The sequence below is a fragment of the Tachypleus tridentatus genome, chromosome 6 (assembly GCF_004210375.1).
Source record: "Tachypleus tridentatus isolate NWPU-2018 chromosome 6, ASM421037v1, whole genome shotgun sequence".
NCBI lineage: Eukaryota > Metazoa > Arthropoda > Merostomata > Xiphosura > Limulidae > Tachypleus > Tachypleus tridentatus.
The window spans coordinates 31,334,852-31,361,541 of record NC_134830.1 but is presented as its reverse complement, the minus strand read 5'-3'; the positions used below and the strand labels follow the sequence as shown (position 1 = coordinate 31,361,541).

The 26,690-nt window shown below is 32.0% G+C and overlaps 1 protein-coding gene and 2 long non-coding RNA genes across 3 annotated transcripts in view; 2 read left to right on the top strand and 1 right to left on the bottom strand.

Annotated features, from left to right (window-relative positions):
- The first annotated feature begins 262 nt into the window (after positions 1 to 262).
- Positions 263 to 10,160, top strand: LOC143251575 (uncharacterized). Its single transcript, XM_076502846.1, has 6 exons — positions 263 to 397; positions 588 to 833; positions 1,210 to 1,307; positions 4,855 to 4,924; positions 5,833 to 6,008; positions 9,689 to 10,160. Exons 1-5 carry the CDS (start codon positions 263 to 265, stop codon positions 5,989 to 5,991), a joined length of 708 nt encoding a protein of 235 aa, XP_076358961.1. The 3' UTR covers positions 5,992 to 6,008; positions 9,689 to 10,160.
- Positions 10,161 to 18,026: 7,866 nt separating this feature from the next.
- The window catches only part of LOC143252190 (uncharacterized), a 27,477-nt gene continuing 18,813 nt past the window's right edge, over positions 18,027 to 26,690 (bottom strand). The window contains exons 2-3 of the long non-coding RNA XR_013028873.1: positions 19,391 to 19,547; positions 18,027 to 18,459 (exon numbers count right to left, since the gene is read on the bottom strand). This is a non-coding gene — a long non-coding RNA (uncharacterized LOC143252190). The remainder of the gene's footprint in view (positions 18,460 to 19,390; positions 19,548 to 26,690) is intronic.
- LOC143252192 (uncharacterized) lies at positions 18,416 to 23,604 on the top strand. The gene is made up of 3 exons (XR_013028876.1): positions 18,416 to 18,488; positions 19,398 to 19,570; positions 23,253 to 23,604. It is a non-coding gene; the product is annotated as an uncharacterized LOC143252192 (long non-coding RNA).

Sequence of the window (26,690 nt, the reverse complement as noted above, 5' to 3'; positions counted from 1 at the left end):
CCCTGAAAGACAACAAACTAAAAATCTGAAAGCTTTAGAAAACAATTAAATGACTGCCACCAAGAACATATTTTGTCTTTAAAAATGACTTTCTTCGTGCAAGAGAGATTGTTCAAAAGGATAATAAAGAAAAGTATCAAGCTTTTGCAGGAAGACTTTGAAAAGAAGCTCAAATTTGAATGTCATTCACTTAATATTAGTCAAAAATGAAGTAAATGAATTAAACATTAAGTTCCAGAATGATATATCTGCTGCGGTACAGATGGCTCACCACGAACAGTTTCAGAGATTGGCAGAAGATCTGAGGAGACACTGGGAAGTTGAAAATCTGAACTTCAGAAACTTCATGCTGAAGAAATTGAAGCAATCAAAGAAAACCTTAATAGACAGTTTGAACGTGAGAAACAAATAATGAAAAAGCACATATTGAAGAAACAAATGAACTGAAAAGGTCAGTGAAAATCTCTTGAAAATATAATAAATAATCTCAAGTTTTTTGTGAAGAAAAGTCAGGGCATGCTGTTCCCTTGAATATGAAAAGCATTCATTGAATGATACAAATAGTTTTGAACTTTTAAAATTTCAAGAGGAATGTAAGAGCATCATATGGTGAGAAAGCAAAGCTCAAACAAAAATATGATGAGCAGTTGAAACAAGAAGTGGAAAAGCTTCGTGAACAGTTTTTAGAAGAATATAAAAGTTTTTGTCTTACCAACAGAGAAGCTTATGAAAAAGAAAAAGCTTACTCTACAGCTCTGTTACAAGCTCTTGAAACAGAATGTGTGAAAGTAACCCAGTTACAGTTGGCTGTGGAATCAAAAGAAAAGAATGAGGTATGGAAAGCTTAAGGTTGCTAATGATATTAAAAATTTTTAAACCAAATTCTAAGAGTGAACACAATAAGTTTATACTTACATGCACTTTTATCTGTTACTTAATAAGAGCTCTTCTTTATTCTGTTTTATGTTCAATGATTTTTAAACTATTATTTTAAAAAACTGAAAACTTGAAATATGTTTGTGTTGTAGCTTTGCACTTTGCATATTATTTTTAGTTTTCTGTTTATAACAGAGCAAAAAGGACATTTAATTTACCAATGGCTTCTAGTAACATTATTTGTCCTTTCATGGTTTTTTTGAGTGTTATATAAGTTAAGTCATACATCTCTGCTACAGTTTTAATAGAAAGTTTGTTTTCAACTTTACAAAGAACCTTAAAGAAATGTTGATCTCCAGTGGAGGTGGAATATCTTATCTGTTTTCAACACCCCCTGATATTGAAAACTTCAGAAGTCCAAGTACAAATAGGTATATTGTGTGTGTATATATTTTTTCTTTCTTTCTTACAAAACCTACTTGTGATTTTAAAGACAGAAAAATTGCTGTAAAAAATTATAAGCACGCTACAGTTGCACTTACCTGAAAATATTTGTTTACAAAACCAAACATGCAAAGTTATTGAATAAAATGTATGACCAAAATTAATTATGTTCTAACTTGTAAATATTAGTTATATTGACTACAGAACATTATTTTATCAGTAGTTTAAATATAATATTTTTATTCCCTCATGACATCTGTAAAGTACATCATATAAACGTTTTAATCCAGAAAAGCTACATGTGTAGACTCTAACCTTCCACAAATGTATCGTTCTCTATGCACAGTAGTCCATATTCTTTCTTCTGCACTGCTAGTATTTATATTATAATGCTTTCAAATTTTGCAGTATTGAAATTTTGGGCAATTACCTTCAGTTTCCCCCGCCACACACACACACACCATGGAGTTAAAGATTGATGTTTCTCACAACATCCAATGGCCCTAACACTCCAGGATTCTTCTCCTGCTGTTTCATTGTTAACAAGAGACACTTTGTTTGTCAACGATGTTGTCATCATTTCACATCAGGTGTTTGGTCGTCTTGTGTCTCAACTACTTCTGTCTTTTTTTTTTACGTCTATAATTACTCAGGTATGTGACTTTGTTTTTTCCCATTTCTTCTTCTGACTTTCATACTGGTGATTTTCTGTCCAACTAATGGGCTCTCCATATCAGTTTTAGCCTCTTCATCTTCAGTACTTTTATTGTTCCCTATGCTTTTGGTACTCTTGTTGTTCTTGAGCCTTAATCCCGAGAATGTCTTATTCGGGGTGCTCTATTTTATGTTTTATTTATCGTCAGTCTCTTTGTCTTCATTTTGCCATCATGTAACTCCTTTGCTACTTGTCTTTTCTTCACCTTCTCTCAAAGTCTGTCTATTAGGACCTCAACAGTTTTTATGGGATGCTCTTACCTACTTGTTCCACACTTTAATCTTGATCCATTTTACTGCTTTGTTACTGTGGTTTCTTTGTATCGGGAATTTAGTTGGTTGCGAGATCTTTCAAGGTGTTCAAGACTCTTTGAAATTTCATTTTGAAGCTGCTTGTCTTTTTTCATTTTCTTCCGTACCCAACAACAAATTCTGTAAATTTACCCTTTTTCAGGAGTTGCACAGATTTGTCCTCTGTCCTGTTCCTCATTCTTTTATCCCTTTCATAGGGTTGGGAATTATTGTTCATGTAGAAGACTTGTCTTGTGTGCTTCCTGTCAGCTCAGGTCCTGTGGAATTCAGCCAAACACGTATGAACTCCTGTGCTAACAGTCCTTAGCTCATGAACATGCTTTCTCATGGTCTGTCCCTGTGTTGTCAAACTCCACCCCACCCCTCAGATTTTTTTCTTGTCTGGACTTTTTTTAACTTACATCTCATTCTATGCATCTTCAAGCATCTCAATAACAATTTATTCTATTTACTGACTTAGGATTGGACACCTCCTTTACTCTTTATCACAAAGATCAGTTGATTTTATTTCTGTAACTCTCATTTCTCTCTAAAACTTGAGCTACATGAAAAGAAAATGGGATTTCTATTTCCCATCATTCTGCTTCCATTTCTTTATACAGCCATTTTAACTCTGACTGTTTTTTTGAGCCTGGTTTGAGCTATTCTTTATTTAACTGGAACTGCCCCTTCTTACCATGGTATTTCTTCATTTCTCATGACTGTTCATTTTATCATGTCACCTCCCATTAGGTTTGTCAAGGTTTTCTTGTCTCTTATAATTGTTTGAACCCTGGATGAGACCATTTAGATCAGCATGTAGACCAGATATGTTACATTACTTCTATCATATGGCATTTTTAGTACTTCTTTTCTCCTTCCATCTGCCATTCTCCATCCTGCTCAGAGGCTCTTGTGAAATGAGTATTGTTATTTGTTTTTTACTTCCTCACCTGCTCACTGCTCGACATTCTTAGATCTTACTATCCCTTACCTAATAATGCTGGAACCCACCTTGTGACCATTGTTGCCTCATGGAGTATTTACCTAAAATGCACAATATGGATGGGTACAGATAATGTTAGGGTCTCTTTGCCCCTGCCCTGTGCACTCTGTTGAAATGGGGTTTCCCTCAAGACTGCTTTGATGGCATCTTATATATATTCTGCCTTTCAGACTGTACTTTTACAACACTAGAAACTGTATTTTGATACCTATGTTGGTTGCTGCATATAGCCCATTGTGTAGTTTCGTGTTTAATGATAAATAAGCTAGGCCATCCTGCACTTAAATAAAAACAAACTAAAAAAACTGCAGCACTAGCCATGTGCATAACCTCACCCCTGACTTGCACATGCTGTCTTTTGTCACTTTAACACTCAAATGTAAACAAACAAACAAAAAAAAGATGTAAGTGTGTGAAATATCCTAAAGGTTCATTCTCATATAAATTACTCTTTGCAAGCTGGTTACTGGATAACTTGTCATTTGACAATTGTTAAATTTTTATAAAAACATTTCTTTGCAGTTTCCAAAGCAGTTATTAGAAGCAATCAATTTATAAGGTCATTTAACCCAAACTAATAGATGATAGTCATTTCCCTTTTGTGTTTGTACTAGGCCTAGTAAATTATCTGAATATTATGGCTGTATGATATGAAGATGTTCTCTTATTATCATTATTATTACTGTAATTATAATTTGCAAAAATATGACTCAAGTCTAATAACTGTAAACAGTAATATTATTAGAATATTACTTGTGCTTGGTATTTTACATCTTCTTTAATAAATTGTTGATAAGTCCCACTAAATATGAGGATGTGTTGTTTTTTTTATTATAGTGCAAGATATTTAAATACCTTCTCAAAACCCTGTAACTTATTTCACATTGATTGCAAAAGTTATGAACTTGTCAAACTGAAAGTGTTTACTTTTATTAATTCTCTTCAGAAACAATAATATTAATATCTTAAAATTAAGTTTCTACTGCAGTGTATATGCTATATTTGTGGTAAATCAAATGCAAGTGTCGAGATCTCATTGCCTAATTGTGATGCAGAATTAAAACAAATGATAACTAAGGTTTCTCTTGCTGTGACCATGACTAGACAAAACTGCTGATATAAAAAACATTAATTACCATCCTCAGCTCATTTTAATGCAAATGAGCATAAATATATCTAAATTGGATTGCAGCTGTTTGGTTAGTTACATGTAAAATTTCTAGTACTTGTATATATCTTTAGTAATAAGCTTTCAATGTTTACAGCTACTTACATTTTCTAAATACTATTATTTCATATTTCTTATCAGACTGTCAGCTTTTTTCATAATATGTAACTTGAAAAATTATATAATTGTAACATTAATTCTGTTGATTGTCATCAACCATGAAATTTGTTATTATTTTCTTCATTCTTTGGTAGTTATTAACATGTCTCTTCATGCTAACTAGGAGTATACTTATAATTTGTCAATGTTTTTAAAGGATAGGAAGAAATCTTAGATTTTCTTTTTTCCATGGTAGATCTCTTGCTCCAGACTTCAATAGCACTCTTCAAGTCACCTCTTTGAATGAAACGAAACCAACAGAAACAGTTATGAAGTTTTTCTCTAAATATATTTAATTAACAATGCTAATATCTCATTTTAAAGAACATTAGTTTTAATTTCTTCTGTACTGATTAGTTAGTCCTCTCAAAATCAGTTGTGAAAATATCCCACTTACAAAAATGTTTACTAAGAGTGACAAGATAGATCTACAGAATTACTGGAGATTCATTGAGATATTTACTGTAAAATAATTCTCTATTCTCTAGTTAATTGAGTGCACATGAAATAAACTTAGTGAAAATGTATTTTACTTGTCACAATGAGAGTTAAATTTGAAGTCATTTTACTTGTTCAGATAAGATCATATGTAAGACTAATTTGTTGAGATGATGTTACTCCATGAATCTCATGTTACTTAATAAACTGTTTAATGTCATACTTACCCAAAGCAATTAATACTACCCACTTGATTGTCATTCCCAATGAAGCATCAGGAGGGCATAATCAAAAGAGATCAGTTGACTGCTCGTATAAAAGATACGTGCTTAACATCACATAATACAGGTAACCTTGCAGCTTTATTTGCCAGATGAAGATAAACTGTGCTACTCTAGGTTAGTGACACAGAAGAATAGGTTACTAGAACAAAAATAGTTAAAGGACCTTCTTCACCAGTGTCTTTCATGGAATCTATACACATCTGCACAAATAAAACTTTTGAACAATGCCTCTATTAATAAAAAAATAGGAATGTACGGTATGCTTATATACCAAAAAAAAATATATATGCATAATTTTGTTTTCATTCTATAAAATGTCTTAGGAAATAAAATTATTATATTTATATATAAAACGTTGCACTTTCTGATATTTTTAAAAATAAGAATGAAGGTACATTTATCAAACTGTTGTTTTATTAGTCAATTGACAGTGTATTTTATTTACTTTATAGGATTGTAGAAGGTGCAATTCACTTGAAATTGAAAGGGCTAGTTGGGTCAAAGAGCAATCCAACATCCTGAAATCCCTTCATCAATCTGAGAGTGAAGTCATCAGACTCAAAAAAAGCTACTTCAGACCACAGAAAATGAGAATAATGGAAATGCTGTAGTTGATAAAAATAAGAAGGTATATTGTATCACATGTATTTTCTTTTGCAATATAGTAACTTTGTATATACATCTCTCAGAATGCCAAAAGGATTATCTCTTAATGATTTGTGGGAAGGTTTTGGAAATTGTTAAGAATAGGTTTCTTCACCAATTAGTCAAGGAACTGACCAGAAACAATGTTATTTTAGATTTATTGTTGACTTCAAATATAGAAATAATTGAAAGGGTGGAAATTGGGAACATTTGAATACAAGTGATCATTGCTCTTATTAATTTCAATATTTTGTTACATATAGATATAAGGAATGATATTATTTTAGTCACAAATTGTAAACTTTGAAGGCATGCAACAAGAATCATTTGTTGTGAATTAGGCAACTGAGTTTTATGAAAAGACTGATTGCTTGTGGAAAATTTTTAAAGATAAAATTTAAATATTCAAAATAAACACATTTCTTATAAAAACGTTAGCTCAAATGAGTTAAAATTAAAGAAAACATCATGAATATAAGAAATTTGAATTGACTGGTATGACAGGAAACTTGGAAGATCATAGAATATAAAGAAAGTTAGTGAAACAGGATTTCAGGACATTAAAAATATGTATGAGGAAAGGTTAGTTGAAAATATAAAAATTAACAGTTAAGATTTATTTAAATACATTAAAAGTAAACAAAATGTCAGAATGAGGGGAAAACCCTTGAGGGATGGTAAATTATCACAATATGATAATTGTGAGATGGCTGTGTTATTTAGTTTTGCTTTTTCTTTAGTTTTTACTAATGGAAGTTTAAAGAAGATGACTGAATTAATTTTGAGCTGGTTAATTATAAATTGGGAAATTTAGGAAAATGATGAGGCTCCTTGGCCATTGAACATTTCCCAAGGGTTTTGAAGGATATTAAAGATTGGATATGTGAGCCACTTTCTACTATTTTTTGTTCGCCCTTGAATAGTGAGCAGGTTCCAAAGGATTAGAGGTTTGCTAATGTAAACTCCTCTTGTCAGGGAAGGTGATAAAAATTATTCCAGTGATTGTAGACCCATCAATTTTATTGCATAGTTAACATAATTTCTGGTGTTATCTATTTATTGCATGACATCACAATCTAACTGTAAAATTGTGATGACATCATAGTCAAATTTTGTGCCTACTGGGAATGCCATCCTATTTCTTCCTGAGTTTCTTGCTCATCATGTGTAACAGATTTATTATGTGTTAAGTTTAATACACGTGTGTGTTTCAGTTTGATGCATGTGACATATATTGTTGAATATGTATTGAGCAAGTCCTGACTGTTCTCTGAATTTGTAGAAGATTCTTGAGAATAAGAATCAACAGTATTTGTATTGTGAAATGCTGTTGCCTTTGAACCTTGTGAAATGCTCTATTATCTAGTGTGATTCATATAAAAACTATCTGAGAGACAGTAATAGAATATTATTAGTCAGCTACAGTTAGTGTGCTCTAGACCTCAGAAGCTGTAATTGTGATTAATACCTATTAATTGAAAACTACAGAATTGGACCAGGAAATTCATAGATTTCAAATGTTAGAAACTGTTAAACATCAGTGAATTAATTTCAGACATCAGTATTTCTTAAAGGACATTAAATATCTTCCTCAGTAAAAGTCAGAGGGATAAGGTCAACCTAGTCAGCTTAAGCAAGGTGTGACAGTACCAATTCAGAATTAATTTGCTCATTATTTTCCTGAATCATTGACAAAATATTCAGTTCTAGGCTGAATATAAAACTCTGTAGTATTTGTAAGTTTGTAAAACTGTTGTATGTAAATCATCACTTGTAATAACTGTTATTATAAATTATGTTGTTTTATTAATTTTCTTTGCATATTAAAATATATTTGTGTGAAGAAACAAAATTGTGTGTATCAATCTTGTTAGCAAATATCATATATGTGGTATGTATTGACCTTTAATTAACTTCTATTTAGATATAAGTGATATTTTTGTGTATCACATGCTTTCTAATTGAAGAACTGTAAATTGTTTGTTTAAGTAGGAGCATCTCAGTTAATTTATGACTGTTACAGTGTGACTGTAACATAATGTAAGAAAATTTCAAAATATTTTTGTGATATAATTTGATAAATTTGCTTTTTTTAATAAACCTTTACTTGTTTTTTTGTAATGTAAGTGGAATCTTTCAAAGTTAAAACTGTTTTCATCAATTATGTTGTACATTTTTTCTTAAAGTATCTGAGAAACTAATATTTTTGTTTCTACAATTTCTATCGATTTTATAAGAAATTTTCCCTGTGCTTTCCACCTAACAAATAAAGATGTCCCTCATTTCAGCAGCCAGTTGAAGTCAGAGTAGAATATAAAGGTTGCAGGTAGCTGGATAAATACTTAGCAACATATTATTTTTCACTGTGAATAAAGATCTTTTTCCATTCACACGTTAGTGATTTTTTCTTGTAATGATTATGTTTGACATAATTTGCACATACCATTTCTGGAATATGCATGTTGTCAATACTTTTAATTTATTTACCAGATATCAGTGGACCTGAATACTGCATATATTAAGAATTCAAAACAGATACAGTGGTTTATTACATCAGGGTGTAGGAGATATACGACATTTATACTTTTAAGTACTATATATAAATTTTTGGTTAAAAAAACACTTCCATCAAATCTTATAAACTGTTTGTTATTTAGTCATTTTTCTGTTAAAAAGAAATAGGCTTTTTATCTTTTCAGGGTATAGCTCTTCTAAAAGGAAAAATCAGTTTTTTTCTGATTACATGTCACTTGCCATTTAGTTATTATGCAGCAGTTATTGTTACATTTAGAATATCTTTGCCCCAAAATAATTATATACTTTATATGTAACAATTTATAATTTTTGTCCCCTTTTATTGTCTACATCAGATTTATGTTGTTTTAAATACAAGTTAGTATCACAAATATACTTTTATATGCTCTCTAATTTTTTTAGATGCTGTAGCAAGAAAAATATTACAAGTTAGAGTTACTCCTTATATGTGGTATGAACCATTGATATTCAGCAGATAAGTTTAAAAGTGTCTACAAAATGCAAATTCCAGAAATGATATGTACAGAATACATTAAACATGGATGATAAAAGACAGTAACACAATTAAGTGAACAAACAGTCTATTTACAGTGAAAAATGTATGTAGTTAAGTGTTTCACCTACTGGTCAGTCTTTAATTCTGCTGTGACTTAACTGGCTGCTGGGGTAAAAGAAACCTTCTTCAAAGTGAGTTGCACTGGACAAAGGATATTCTTTTATGTCTACTCAGAAACATAACAAAAGGAATTCTGTTTTTGCTGAAAGTTCATTATACCAGAATCCAATGTTATGTACATCATCAGTTGTTCCAAATAACATTTACTCAGAGAGACAAGATAATATTACTCATGCAACTTTGTGACACCTTTGAGATAAGCTTGCCACTTCCTTGGGTAAACAGTCACAGAACTATGTTACGTGTTTGTAACCATTAGTGAATGCAACCCTTAATTCAGCAATTTTCAAGTAATTAATGTGTTTTCAAATGTGAAAACATTATGTTGATCTAAGTGAGAAGAAACCAAAGAAATCAGAACTTAAATTATTAAAGAATAATTGGTTAAGAAATCTTTTTTTCTATTTAAGAATATGTGTTTTATAACATTTCCCTCTTCTTCATTTCAACAGTTTTACAAAGCTTATTGCAAATACAGACGTGCTGAAAATTACAGGAGGTCACTGGTCTACCAAAAGAAGTATTTGCTAAATCTATTAAATGGATTTCAAACTACAGAAATTGTAACTATGGCCCTCCTTGCAAAAATTATTGACGAACCCACTGATAACCACCAGACTATTTTGTCTCCTGTGTCATCATTTCGATCTGTGGCATATGCTATTATAGCACTTCATCGTATGCATTATCTGGTGAAACGATGGAAGAAAGCTTTATATATCTGTTCAAGCAGCAACTGAGTATGTGCAACAGAATGACCACCATATTCTGTCATTAAACAAAATTGTAACTTGTATTATTTGTATGTCCTTGTTTTATGTATCTTTTCAAATTTGTGTTTCAAGAAATAAAAAAAAGTGTATATATATTTATATTGTATTATCTTTAAATATTGTGGAAATTATTTCTGTACACTAGCCAAAATCCTGATTGAAATATTTAATTATTTGTGTGTAACTTTTGAAATTATTATTTAATTTAGATAATTTACAATAAATTTAAGTTAATTCTCTGTTTAAATGGTTTACATTTTGTTCTAACTCACATGACATAATGACAACATTATATGCAATTAACATATTTACACAAAATAACTAAAGGATTTGAAATAAAAAAAGATTGTATAAGTTCACAATTTTTTCAGATGGGCCACAAAATGTAGAGGCAGACATGGCATAGTGGTTGATTCACACTCATATCCTGCTCCACACTTTGGAGCTGTGAGTGCATAATAAGAATGATGGACAGATCCGACCATTTGATAAGAATATTCCTAAAATCGGCTATGAGTGCTGGTCACTAGCAACCTTCCCTCCAGTTAACCATTTCAAAATTAGGGACAACTAACATTTTGTGTTGATAGCCCTTGAGTAACATTTTGCAATTTTACACAAACAAAATCAGAAAGTAATATGTATGACAGTCAGAATATCTTATAATATTTAATTCATTTTCATCAATAAGAAGAAAATTAAATGTTAAATGTTTAAACAAGGACAGTGATTTTCTGAATGCGAACTGATTTATGAACAAGTTTCTGAATATTCACACATAGCTGGTGATAATTGCAGTCAAGAGAATAACTCTGATGACCCCACTTTGTTAAACATGTATACAAAGTAGAACACTGGATTGGGGTTAGTTATTTTGTAGTAAAAACAAAATAGGTTAGTTGGTGGGCTAAGTATTAACAAATGCTGTTTGAAACATAAACCACAAGACATAAAGCCTAACATAAAATTGTTACAAGTTGGAAAATAGTGATAACACTACAGTAGATATTATACTAGAAAATGATTTATTTGACAAACTTACAACCTAAACACTTAACAAGGTAATTCAACATTTGATGATGAATGTACTTTCATTAGTGACTGTTTAAATATCAACTAATAAAAGGTCATACTTTCATGTTCAGTTGCAAACACAATAAAACTATATGTCTGTATTTTTTTCTCTAAATATTCTAATTGGATTCATGAATCCATGGTAACTACAGGTCATTAGTCGGGATTAGTCATTCATATAACATCTTCACCACCATTGTCCACCCAACATGTAGTGTCTCTGTCTCCCACAAATCCTTAGATTTCAAGACCTAGTTTTTGGGCTATCAAAGTTGTTGTTTTTTTATCTGGAAGTAGAGAGAAAGAGAGTCATTCCAATTATTTTCTGGTTTCGTTCCCCTTGGTATTTTGGTTTAAAAAACACAGGACTCTGGGTTCCAAGAATAAATATGGATGAAAAAGATAGATAACCTTCACAAATGACTCATTTCTCAATCTGAGTTGCCATTTTTAATAAGATTGTATATGTTCAGTGTCATCAGCTCCTTTCTGCAAATTATCACACTGATGGCATCCAACCAGTATCAGTTTGTGTGCACAAGGGTCTGGAGCAGTTAAGGATTCTCACCTTCAAACTATCATTGGTATTACATGGGTTTTGATGAATTGTACCATTTTGTTCATCACCTGCACTCCCTAGCCCTGTGCACACATTATTCCATGGATGTCTGGTTACTGTTGATACAATCTCATCAAATGATTCAGAACATGAACCTAGATTCTACTTTGACTGCAACATATTGTGATGAAATAAGAACAGATGTCTTAACTCTAAAAATGATGCCTGCCTAGGTTGTTTCAAATGATGCTGACATTGTTAAAAGCAAAAGAACCATCCATGCAGTGAATTCCTCATGTCTTTGGGACAACCATACAAGAGATCTTTTCAATGATATTTGTGCAACCACTGGATCATAAACAACAACTCACAGGATTACCCAGTTTCCTTATTCAGGATGATTCTATTTTATCATAAGAACCAGTTAGATCAGCACATTACCAAGATATGGATTTCTCTGCTGCCAGCTTGTCCAGTGATATATATATCTTCTTGAATGCCTTGCTTTGGTGATGAGGTGCATATCTCAACAATCAGAAATTTCATGGTCTATGAATGGATAGTAAGGCTTCCCTACACAACATTTTGGGCCTTCTTGATTTCTAAAAGGCAATATCTCATGACTTGGGGCTAAATAAGCAAACAATTAAATAGCTGTCAGAGTAGCATTACTTCATTACACTACTTAAGTAACTTCTCTGGGACTTATTGTTACTTAAGTACTCAAGAACTATATTATTTTTTGATAAAACTTTGTAGAATGGACAGCAACAATCTATCAGAGAATATTTTATTTTTTACTTTGCCATGGTGATAGTTTTTATTTACATCAATCAGAGCATGCGTACTCTTTCAAATGAGACAATACAAGCAGTGCTGCTGAGCAGGAAAAATAATTTATATCTACTATTGAGTGTAATAACTTTGTCCCTGTGTAGCCATCTTGTATGGCACAAAAAATCATGGCCTTATTAGAAAGACATACTTTCACAGAAAACAGTATTGGGAAATTTACTGAAGTTGCATCATACAAGTATTTGCTTAGTTCAGTGTGGTTCTTGTTCACAATGAGACAAGCTAATCTAGCCAGTAGGAGTGTTAAAAATCAGATGCTGCTGAAGCTACATAATAAGTGGAGTGTGTGGGAAGAGCTATACCATAGACAGTAACACTGATTGTTTCAATAAAAGTAAAGTTTGTTCAGTTAATATTGGGTAATGCCTTTTATGTGGGGATTTAAGTTAAACATAGACTATTTTTAAAAATGCATTCAGTCCTTACTTTTGCTAATACTTTTCACTGTATTGTTACTTGAGTACTGTATATATTCAGTACTTTTACTTTTTACTTGAGTAAATATTTTCTAAAATAATAGTACTTTTACTGTTGTAAATATTATCATTGCTTTACCCACTTCCACTGTGGTGTCTTGCATTTCCAGTCAAAGAGGCATTTCGTTCAGGGTTCTTTGTCTTTGAACCTTGGATCTCCTTTTTCAGGACCACTCCTGCCATGTCATTCGACTAGCTTGCCATGTTCCATGGGTGAGGACTTTGGTAACCAATCAAATTATCTCAACCCAAACAGGTTCTCCCCAAAGAACAGATTCTGCATTACAAGTTTTCGTCTGTTGGATGGATTCTTGCTTTGATACACTGATGATTGGTTGATTGGCCACTTGTTGGAACACACAACTACTGACAATTTGGTCTCTAGTACCTCATCCTTCAGCCTTTGCAATAGATGCTTTCTATCATGATGGAATGAAATTACAATGCCATGCCTTCCCTTCAATTTGTATGTAACCCATGGTCTAAGCTACGATTCATTCCAATCCATAGTTAAGTACTTTTGATAGCACCAGATATGCAGCTAAACCCTGGTTTCTGTTTATGCAGTACTTTCATGAGTAGCCCCCTCTTCTACTTCCTCTTTGATCATCTCTCTGAAGGCAACCATCATCTGACATTGTACACCAAACTGTCCATAAGCTCAAGCTTCAGGCATGTAGATTATGTTCTCCTTTGCACATTATCAGTGTTTAATTTCCTAGATTACCATATATCTGGGTTAGCCTTTGCTTAGTCCTGCAATGGACATGTATCAATGGAAATGGCACACATGTCACCATTGGTATATTGAGAGGAGGTTGAATCTACTTTAATCAGAAGTGCCAATCATAACTCATTTTTAGTCTGGCTCTGTGTCAAGAATTTTACATCTCCCAATGTTTCACTGCATAAGACAGCCTTATTTAACACTTTTCAATTATAGAGACAAAATATTCTTTGAGCCCCTAGTACTCTCCAGACTACCTGTGTTGTTTTGAGTTCTTTCTTCCAAATGGCCATTGCAGTTACCTAAGTGGTATGTAAAGGTGGCATTACATTACATTTATCAACATCCATTTGAGTCCTTGGCCTCACACGCCATGTATTACTTGTTCGTCAAGTTTATTTTAATAGTACGTTATTAAACGTACCTGTGCATAGCCACCAATAGTTTTAACCTTATGTTCATGAGCACCTGTCACAAACCTTGGGTTATTCTGATGAAACAGTGATATTCAACTGTCACTCTTATAATACACTCACAGTTACAAAGTGTGGAGTGCATTTTACAGCAACAGTATTTAACCTTTAACTTTTAAATTCAGTCTTGATACATAACCACAAGGCCCTGCTTGGCCCAAAGAACATTTAATGAAAATGAAATTATTACTGTGTTTATAAAATGAGAGCTTCACATCAACAAAATAACTTATGACTGCACACTTGAATGGTACAGGGCAGGACAATGTGTTTTATACACACTGTTTTTGATATGCAAATATTTAATTGTTTTTAATTTCAGTTTATTTGGGATGAGGAAAGTTACCTGGTTAAACACATTTTAAATTTGCTTGTTTCAATAACAATACATGATATTGTGTACTAAATGGTAATTAGTCAAGTATCTTGCAAGAAAGATGGGTAATAATACCTGCAACTAGAAAGTAGTCCTGTCTGTCATTTAATTAGATAATGGCCAAGAGTTTCCACCATGCCAGCACAAATTGATAAAGGCAACATGTAGAATAGCATTCCCTGTGCAAATCTGGCTTAAGTTGTTGTTGTATTTTTTAGTATTCTCCTCAGTTAGTCAGATTCATGTTGAACTTTTAGATTACTAAAGAATTTATATATATTGTAGAGATCTTACATTTGAGGTTTCAAGAGATTGTGCAGAAGTTTTAGATCTTTGGTAACATTTGTGACTTCTTTTAATTTTATATATTTTAACTTGGTTTAAAAGTATTCAGCTTTTAGTTTACCATACAAATGGGGACCAATCACTAGACTGGTGAGGGAGAGATCACTTTGTTTTATTTCCTCTTTCTTGCAAGTATAACACATGACAAACACTCTTGCTTTTGGTGTTTCATATTGCAATTGTGCTTTTGTGAATAAACATTGTACTTTTACATCTTTCAACTTTGAGACTTTCTTATAAGAGCCTCTAATTGGTGAGTCTAACTGACTGCTTTCTGAGAAAATCATTCTCAAGAAAATACCACATTTATAGCAACTGTATAATATTTACACTATAATTAAATTACTAGAGGTATTTTAATCTTGTGAATCGTCACCACTTAATACATATGTTTTCAAACATTCAGTGTGTGTATTTTGAATAGTTCCTTATAAAAATGCATATTCTGTGTACAGAGATTGTCATTTCAAAAAACATAATCTTAACAAAAAAAACAGAAACAGGAGAAATTGCCCAGATAGACAAATGCGAACCAGGAAGTTATTTTTCACAATCTCACAAGTTGAAAAAATCTAGAACTTGACACAAACATCAATTGAAAGTATGAATATTGTATGTTGTATGCTATGTAAAAATCTATTACTGTACACTATGTCAAATAAGAGACAATTTGGATGCACATTATGAGTAAAATAGTACACAACATTAATTAACAGTTGTGACATCGGAGTATACGAAGTTACAAATGGAGAATAAACAGGATGCTACAGGAAAAGTAGATATCTAAATAATTTGTATTATAAGATGCAGTTGAAGTAAAAAATGCAATCCAATTATTATTATTTATCAAAAATATAACATTGAGGCCTCTTTAATCTAAGCAGTCATAGAATTTAGAAGATTTAACAGCAGTAAACTAAAGTTTTCTTCAAAAAAGTGGACAAATTGCAATGTTACTAAACTATGCTCTGTTTCCCAAACTGTAGAGTACGGCTGCAAAAGGAGTTGCAAGATGATTTTGGCTTACAACCACCATTTTTTTCTGTAAGGAATACATATGCCCATCTTGAATACTTATAAATTTATTTTTTAAAGTTTTTTACATTTGATTGATATCACCAACAGTGCTATATCACAAAATGATGATAATCATCTTTCGAAAACCAAACCTGAACTTTGGACTAGCCCAGGCTACCCATCATTTTACCCTAAGATATCTTCTGTCATTTTAAGCTAGGCTTCCCCCATCCTCAGTGGCACAATAGTATGTTTGCAAACTCATAACATTAAAAACTGGGTTTCAATACTGATTGTGAGAAAAGCACAGATAGCCTATAGTATAGTTTCGTGCTTAACTTTAAACAAACCCTTCATTGCCTTTATAATGGTTCTACAGAAATGATTTATTTCCTTTATTCTGCAGCAAAAGCAACAGTAGGGCTACTGAACTCAGCAGTCACAACAGGCTCCAGGTAAGGCCATATAATACAGGCTTGTGTGAGCTTCAGAGTGTGATTACATAGTATCCCTGGCTACCATGCCACTGTTATTGTATTTTCAAAATTCTGCAGGCCTTTGACATATGCTCGATGTACCTAGATAAGTTAAAATCATTTGTGACCCTTTGAGCTTGCTTCTCCCCACATCTCAAGGAAATTTTCTACACTACTGATCTCCACTTAATTTAGTTGCCCAGTTCATAACAGGAAATTCTTCTATCATCTACTTAAAATTTGATTTTTTTGGAATTTGGATCCAAAATATCATTTTAATTATCTCCACATGTAAAACTTAAAATATTCCACAATTATGACATTATTAACAACTGTAGTTTCTTTAAGTGCTCTGTAACAAATTCCAATTAAAACCCAAACTGAGTCAATCATCTCAATACTATTAACTTGAATATACTCACTTAAATAGGATCTAACTCACATTTTTACATGTAGAGCCACTCCTCGACTTTGTGATTTATCCCTATAAGTGACAACAACACGCTTATTGAGGAAAGACACAAAGAGCTTGAAGGATGGATTATCTTGGCGTTCAGAAACCATTCTGCCCCAACACTGCACTAACCATTCTAGCAGTTTCTCAAGGATCTTTCGATTCTCTCTGCAGTCATTGAGGATTTCGAAACCCTCAACATGGCCCATTGTTACTTGACACTGTTGCAGAAAAATCAGTTTCCTCAATGCTTGGCTGTCTCAGCTACCCACTCTCGGTCATTCTTGCAGCTTGTCCTTGAATGCTTCTTTTACCGTGAATAGATTCCAATAACGATCATTCAGGATTTTTCTGGCACTCTAGTAGGCAGATCCTGAATCAAAATAAAAGGTTCCCTCTATTGCATACTTGGCCTCTCAACCAAGATACTTCTTCAAATTGTGGATTCGCTCAATGGGAGCAATTCACCTTGAGTCTATAAGTGCTGCAAAGGAAGCCTTCCACCCTGGATATTTCAGGGTATTCCCTTAAAATATAGAAGGCACAGGTGCGGCAAGACGATTGATGTTCACCACATCTATGAACGTCTTTACAAGCGACTGTATATCAGGGATAGTTTTTCCTGACGAGGAATAGCTCTTGGCAACTGCAAATCATGTTAAGTGCCATCTATGTCTGATGATTCATCATCGAGAGCATTTTTTCCGAAGAGTTCACTAACTGTTCATTGTTTTTCTAGTTCATGTCGTTGTCACTGAAGTTCCCCTTGAGCCTCTTCCTCTTCTTTGTGTGCAGACACCTCTGCCTATATATACTCCAGCTCATGTTCTTTCCTTCTTGCCTTTTCTGCCTGTAGAGCTACGACTTGAGCAGCGAGAAGTGCTCTCCTCGAGGCAGTCATCGACCTTGACCTTGTTAAATTACTGACCCAGCTGAAACTTTTCAATGTTTAGTCATTTGTTGTCCTATATGAAGTATCGTCTGGATATCACTTTTTGCTCTGTCTAATAGAAGCCTAATATCAGGTGGTTCCTCGTTCTCTGTATGATCATGAACCTCAGAGTTCAGTCTGTCAAGACAATCCAAACTACTATTCAGCTGTTCCATTGTAACATGAATTTTTTCGGGACGACACACAGAGCTGTGACCATGACTAGACAAAACTGCTGATATAAAAAACATTAATTACCATCCTCAGCTCATTTTAATGCAAATGAGCATAAATATATCTAAATTGGATTGCAGCTGTTTGGTTAGTTACATGTAAAATTTCTGGTACTTGTATATATCTTTAGTAATAAGCTTTCAATGTTTACAGCTACTTACATTTTCTAAATACTATTATTTCATATTTCTTATCAGACTGTTAGCTTTTTCATAATATGTAACTTGAAAAATTATATAATTGTAACATTAATTCTGTTGATTGTCATCAACCATGAAATTTGTTATTATTTTCTTCATTCTTTGGTAGTTATTAACATGTCTCTTCATGCTAACTAGGAGTATACTTATAATTTGTCAATGTTTTTAAAGGATAGGAAGAAATCTTAGATTTTTCTTTTTTTCCATGGTAGATCTCTTGCTCCAGACTTCAATAGCACTCTTCAAGTCACCTCTTTGAATGAAACGAAACCAACAGAAACAGTTATGAAGTTTTTCTCTAAATATATTTAATTAACAATGCTAATATCTCATTTTAAAGAACATTAGTTTTAATTTCTTCTGTACTGATTAGTTAGTCCTCTCAAAATCAGTTGTGAAAATATCCCACTTACAAAAATGTTTACTAAGAGTGACAAGATAGATCTACAGAATTACTGGAGATTCATTGAGATATTTACTGTAAAATAATTCTCTATTCTCTAGTTAATTGAGTGCACATGAAATAAACTTAGTGAAAATGTATTTTACTTGTCACAATGAGAGTTAAATTTGAAGTCATTTTACTTGTTCAGATAAGATCATATGTAAGACTAATTCTGTTGAGATGATGTTACTCCATGAATCTCATGTTACTTAATAAACTGTTTAATGTCATACTTACCCAAAGCAATTAATACTACCCACTTGATTGTCATTCCCAATGAAGCATCAGGAGGGCATAATCAAAAGAGATCAGTTGACTGCTCAGATATAAAGATACGTGCTTAACATCACATAATACAGGTAACCTTGCAGCTTTATTTGCCAGATGAAGATAAACTGTGCTACTCTAGGTTAGTGACACAGAAGAATAGGTTACTAGAACAAAAATAGTTAAAGGACCTTCTTCACCAGTGTCTTTCATGGAATCTATACACATCTGCACAAATAAAACTTTTGAACAATGCCTCTATTAATAAAAATAGGAATGTACGGTATGCTTATATACCAAAAAAAAATATATATGCATAATTTTTGTTTTCATTCTATAAAATGTCTTAGGAAATAAAATTATTATATTTATATATAAAACGTTGCACTTTCTGATATTTTTAAAAATAAGAATGAAGGTACATTTATCAAACTGTTGTTTTATTAGTCAATTGACAGTGTATTTTATTTACTTTATAGGATTGTAGAAGGTGCAATTCACTTGAAATTGAAAGGGCTAGTTGGGTCAAAGAGCAATCCAACATCCTGAAATCCCTTCATCAATCTGAGAGTGAAGTCATCAGACTCAAAAGCTACTTCAGACCACAGAAAATGAGAATAATGGAAATGCTGTAGTTGATAAAAATAAGAAGGTATATTGTATCACACATGTATTTTCTTTTGCAATATAGTAACTTTGTATATACATCTCTCAGAATGCCAAAAAGGATTATCTCTTAATGATTTGTGGGGAAGGTTTTTGGAAATTGTTAAGAATAGGTTTCTTCACCAATTAGTCAAGGAACTGACCAGAAACAATGTTATTTTAGATTTATTGTTGACTTCAAATATAGAAATAATTGAAAGGGTGGAAATTGGGGAACATTTGAATACAAGTGATCATTGCTCTTATTAATTTCAATATTTTGTTACATATAGATATAAGGAATGATATTATTTTAGTCACAAATTGTAAACTTTGAAGGCATGCAACAAGAATCATTTGTTGTGAATTAGGCAACTGAGTTTTATGAAAAGACTGATTGCTTGTGGAAAATTTTTAAAGATAAATTTTAAATATTCAAAATAAACACATTTCTTATAAAAACGTTAGCTCAAATGAGTTAAAATTAAAGAAAAACATCATGAATATAAGAAATTTGAATTGATTGGTATGACAGGAAACTTGGAAGATCATAGAATATAAAGAAAGTTAATGAAACAGGATTTCAGGACATTAAAAATATGTATGAGGAAAGGTTAGTTGAAAATATAAAAATTAACAGTTAAGATTTATTTAAATACATTAAAAGTAAACAAAATGTCAGAATGAGGGGAAAACCCTTGAGGGATGGTAAATTATCACAATATGATAATTGTGAGATGGCTGTGTTATTTAGTTTTGCTTTTTCTTTAGTTTTTACTAATGGAAGTTTAAAGAAGATGACTGAATTAATTTTGAGCTGGTTAATTATAAATTGGGAAATTTAGGAAAATGATGAGGCTCCTTGGCCATTGAACATTTCCCCAAGGGTTTTGAAGGATATTAAAGATTGGATATGTGAGCCACTTTCTACTATTTTTTGTTCGCCCTTGAATAGTGAGCTGGTTCCAAAGGATTAGAGGTTTGCTAATGTAAACTCCTCTTGTCAGGGAAGGTGATAAAAATTATTCCAGTGATTGTAGACCCATCAATTTTATTGCATAGTTAACATAATTTCTGGTGTTATCTATTTATTGCATGACATCACAATCTAACTGTAAAATTGTGATGACATCATAGTCAAATTTTGTGCCTACTGGGAATGCCATCCTATTTCTTCCTGAGTTTCTTGCTCATCATGTGTAACAGATTTATTATGTGTTAAGTTTAATACACGTGTGTGTTTCAGTTTGATGCATGTGACATATATTGTTGAATATGTATTGAGCAAGTCCTGACTGTTCTCTGAATTTGTAGAAGATTCTTGAGAATAAGAATCAACAGTATTTGTATTGTGAAATGCTGTTGCCTTTGAACCTGTGAAATGCTCTATTATCTAGTGTGATTCATATAAAACTATCTGAGAGACAGTAATAGAATATTATTAGTCAGCTACAGTTAGTGTGCTCTAGACCTCAGAAGCTGTAATTGTGATTAATACCTATTAATTGAAAAACTACAGAATTGGACCAGGAAATTCATAGATTTCAAATGTTAGAAACTGTTCAACATCAGTGAATTAATTTCAGACATCAGTATTTCTTAAAGGACATTAAATATCTTCCTCAGTAAAAGTCAGAGGGATAAGGTCAACCTAGTCAGCTTAAGCAAGGTGTGACAATACCAATTCAGAATTAATTTGCTCATTATTTTCCTGAATCATTGACAAAATATTCAGTTCTAGGCTGAATATAAAACTCTGTAGTATTTGTAAGTTTGTAAAACTGTTGTATGTAAATCATCACTTGTAATAACTGTTATTATAAATTATGTTGTTTTATTAATTTTCTTTGCATATTAAAATATATTTGTGTGAAGAAACAAAATTGTGTGTATCAATCTTGTTAGCAAATATCATATATGTGGTATGTATTGACCTTTAATTAACTTCTATTTAGATATAAGTGATATTTTTGTGTATCACATGCTTTCTAATTGAAGAACTGTAAATTGTTTGTTTAAGTAGGAGCATCTCAGTTAATTTATGACTGTTACAGTGTGACTGTAACATAATGTAAGAAAATTTCAAAATATTTTTGTGATATAATTTGATAAATTTGCTTTTTTTAATAAACCTTTACTTGTTTTTTGTAATGTAAGTGGAATCTTTTAAAGTTAAAACTGTTTTCATCAATTATGTTGTACATTTTTTCTTAAAGTATCTGAGAAAACTAATATTTTTGTTTCTACAATTTCTATCGATTTTATAAGAAATTTTCCCTGGGCTTTCCACCTAACAAATAAAGATGTCCCTCATTTCAGCAGCCAGTTGAAGTCAGAGTAGAATATAAAGGTTGCAGGTAGCTGGATAAATACTTAGCAACATATTATTTTTCACTGTGAATAAAGATCTTTTTCCATTCACACGTTAGTGATTTTTTCTTGTAATGATTATGTTTGACATAATTTGCACATACCATTTCTGGAATATGCATGTTGTCAATACTTTTAATTTATTTACCAGATATCAGTGGACCTGAATACTGCATATATTAAGAATTCAAAACAGATACAGTGGTTTATTACATCAGGGTGTAGGAGATATACGACATTTATACTTTTAAGTACTATATATAAATTTTTGGTTAAAAAAACACTTCCATCAAATCTTATAAACTGTTTGTTATTTAGTCATTTTTCTGTTAAAAGAAATAGGCTTTTATCTTTTCAGGGTATAGCTCTTCTAAAAGGAAAAATCAGTTTTTTTTCTGATTACATGTCACTTGCCATTTAGTTATTATGCAGCAGTTATTGTTACATTTAGAATATCTTTGCCCCAAAATAATTATATACTTTATATGTAACAATTTATAATTTTGTCCCCTTTATTGTCTACATCAGATTTATGTTGTTTTAAATACACGTTAGTATCACAAATATACTTTTATATGCTCTAATTTTTTTTAGATGCTGTAGCAAGAAAAATATTACAAGTTAGAGTTACTCCTTATATGTGGTATGAACCATTGATATTCAGCAGATAAGTTTAAAGTGTCTACAAAATGCAAATTCCAGAAATGATATGTACAGAATACATTAAACATGGATGATAAAAGACAGTAACACAATTAAGTGAACAAACAGTCTATTTACAGTGAAAAATATATGTAGTTAAGTGTTTCACCTACTGGTCAGTCTTTAATTCTGCTGTGACTTAACTGGCTGCTGGGGTAAAAGAAATCTTTCTTCAAAATGAGTTGCACTGGACAAGGGATATTCTTTTATGTCTACTCAGAAACATAACAAAACGAATTCTGTTTTTTGCTGAAAGTTCATTATACCAGAATCCAATGTTATGTACATCATCAGTTGTTCCAAATAACATTTACTCAGAGAGACAAGATAATATTACTCATGCAACTTTGTGACACCTTTGAGATAAGCTTGCCACTTCCTTGGGTAAACAGTCACAGAACTATGTTACGTGTTTGTAACCATTAGTGAATGCAACCCTTAATTCAGCAATTTTCAAGTAATTAATGTGTTTTCAAATGTAAAACATTATGTTGATCTAAGTGAGAAGAAACCAAAGAAATCAGAACTTAAATTATTAAAGAATAATTGGTTAAGAAATCTTTTTTTCTATTTAAGAATATGTGTTTTATAACATTTCACTTTCTTCATTTCAACAGTTTTACAAGGCTTATTGCAAATACAGACGTGCTGAAAATTACAGGAGGTCACTGGTCTACCAAAAGAAGTATTTGCTAAATCTATTAAATGGATTTCAAACCACAGAAATTGTAACTATGGCCCTCCTTGCAAAAATTATTGACGAACCCACTGATAACCACCAGACTATTTTGTCTCCTGTGTCATCATTTCGATCTGTGGCATATGCTATTATAGCACTTCATCGTATGCATTATCTGGTGAAACGATGGAAGAAAGCTTTATATATCTGTGCAAACAGCAACTGAGTATGTGCAACAGAATGACCACCATATTCTGTCATTAAACAAAATTCTAACGTGTATTATTTGTATGTCCTTGTTTTATGTATCTTTTCAAATTTGTGTTTTAAGAAATAGATAAAAAGTGTACATAAATTTATATTTTATTATCTCTAAACATTGTGGAAATTATATGTGTACACTAGCCAAAATCCTGATTGAAATATTTAATTATTTGTGTGTAACTTTTGAAATTATTATTTCATTTAGATAATTTACAATAAATTTAAGTTAATTCTCTGTTTAAATGGTTTACATTTTGTTCTAACTCACATGACATAATGACAACATTATATGCAATTAACATATTTACACAAAATAACTAAAGGATTTGAAATAAAAAAAGACTGTATAAGTTCACAATTTTTTCAGATGGGTCACAAAATGTAGAGGCAGACATGGCATAGTGGTTGATTCACAATTCATATCCTGCTCCACACTTTGGAGCTGTGAGTGCATAATAAGAATGATGGACAGATCCGACCATTTGATAAGAATATTCCTAAAATCGGCTATGAGTGCTGGTCACTAGCAACCTTCCCTCTAGTGAACCATTTCAAAATTAGGGGCAACTAACATTTTGTGTTGATAGCCCTTGAGTAACATTTTGCAATTTTACACAAACAAAATCAGAAAGTAATATGTATGACAGTCAGAATATCTTATAATATTTAATTCATTTTCATCAATAAGAAGAAAATTAAATGTTAAATGTTTAAACAAGAACAGTGATTTTCTGAATGTGAACTGATTTATGAACAAGTTTCTGAATATTCACACATAGCTGGTGATAATTGCAGTCAAGAGAATAACTCTGATGACCCCACTTTGTTAAACATGTATACAAAGTAGAACACTGGATTGGGGTTAGTTATTTTGTAGTAAAAACAAAATAGGTTAGTTGGTGGGCTAAGTATTAACAAATGCTGTTTGAAACATAAACCACAAGACATAAAGCCTAACATAAAATTGTTACAAGTTGGAAAATAATGATAACACTATGGTAGATATTAAACTAGAAAATGATTTATTTAACAAACTTACAACCTAAACACTTAACAAGGTAATACAACATTTGATGATGAATGTACTTTCATTAGTGACTGTTTAAATATCAACTAATGGAAGGTCATACTTTCATGTTCAGTTGCAAACACAATAAAACTATATGTCTGTATTTTTTTCTCTAAATATTCCAATTGGATTCATGAATCCATGGTAACTACAGGTCATTAGTCGGGATTAGTCATTAATATAACATCTTCACCACAATGTAGTGTCTCTGTCTCCCACAAATCCTTAGATTTCAAGACCTAGTTTTTGGGCTATCAAAGTTGTTGTTTTTTTTATCTGGAAGTAGAGAGAAAGAGAGTCATTCCAATTATTTTCTGGTTTTGTTCCCCTTGGTATTTTGGTTTAAAAAACACAGGACTCTGGGATCCAGGAATAAATATGGATGAAAAAGATAGATAACCTTCACAAATGACTCATTTGTCAATCTGAGTTGCCATTTTAAATAAGATTGTATATGTTCAGTGTCATCAGCTCCTTTCTGCAAATTATCACACTGATGGCATCCCACCAGTATTAGTTTGTGTGCACAAGGGTCTGGTGCAGTTCAGGATTCTCACCTTCAAACTATCATTGGTATTACATGGGTTTTGATGAATTGTACCTTTTGTTCATCACCTTCACTCCCTAACCCTGTACACACATTATTCCATGGATGTCTGGTTACTGTTGATACAATCTCATCAAATGATTCAGAACATCAACCTAGATTCTACTTTCAGAAACAACCTAGGCAGGCATCATTTTTAGAGTTAAGACATCTGTTTTATTTCATCACAATATGTTGCAGTCAAAGTATTTTTATCATTATGTTTACCAGTCCAACTCAGCTGACTCCCAACTGGCTCCATGCTATGGAACAAAAAGTCTGTCTCTTTCTCATCTGTCCTTCTCTCACTGCATGGATGGTTCTTTTGCTTTTAACAATGTCAGCATCATTTGAATTCCTCATGTCTTTGGGACAACCATACAAGAGATCTTTTCAATGGTATTTGTGCAACTACTGGATCATAAACAACAACTCAATGGATTCCCCAGTTTCCTTATTCAGGATCATTCTATTTTACCTTGAGATGCAGTTACATCAGCACAATACCAAGATATGGATTCCTCTGCTGCCAGCTTGTCCAGTGATATATATATCTTCTTGAATGCCTTGCTTTAGTGATGAGGTGCATATCTCAACAGTCAGAAATTTCATGGTCTATGAATGGATAGTAAGGCTTCCCTACACAACATTTTGGGCCTTCTTGATTTCTAAAGGCAATATCTCATGACTTGGGGCTAAATAAGCAAACAATTTTAGGCTTCACTCTAACAATTAAATAGCTGTCACAGTAGCATTACTTCATTACACTACTTAAGTAACTTCTCTGGGACTTATTGTTACTTAAGTACTCAAGAACTATATTATTTTTTGATAAAACTTTGTAGAATGGACAGCAACAATCTATCAGGAATATTTTATTTTTTACTTTGCCATGGTGATAGTTTTATTTACATCAATCAGAGCATGTGTATTCTTTCAAATGAGACAATACAAGCAGTGCTGCTGAGCAGGAAAAATAATTTACATCTACTATTGAGTGTAATAACTTTGTCCCTGTGTAGCCATCTTGTATGACACAAAAAATCATGGCCTTATTAGAAAGACATACTTTCACAGAAAACAGTATTGGGAAATTTACTGAAGTTGCAGCATACAAGTATTTGCTTAGTTCAGTGTGGTTCTTGTTCACAATGAGACAAGCTAATCTAGCCAGTAGGAGTGTTAAAAATCAGATGCTGCTGAAGCTAAATAATAAGTGGAGTGTGTGGGAAGAGCTATACCATAGACAGTAACACTGATTGTTTCAATAAAAGTAAAGTTTGTTGAGTTAATATTGGGTAGTGCCTTTTATGTGGGGATTTAAGTTAAACATAGACTATTTTTAAAAATGCATTCAGTCCTTATTTTTGCTAATACTTTTCACTGTATTGTTACTTGAGTGCTGTATATATTTAGTACTTTTATTTTTTACTTGAGTAAATATTTTCTAAAATAAT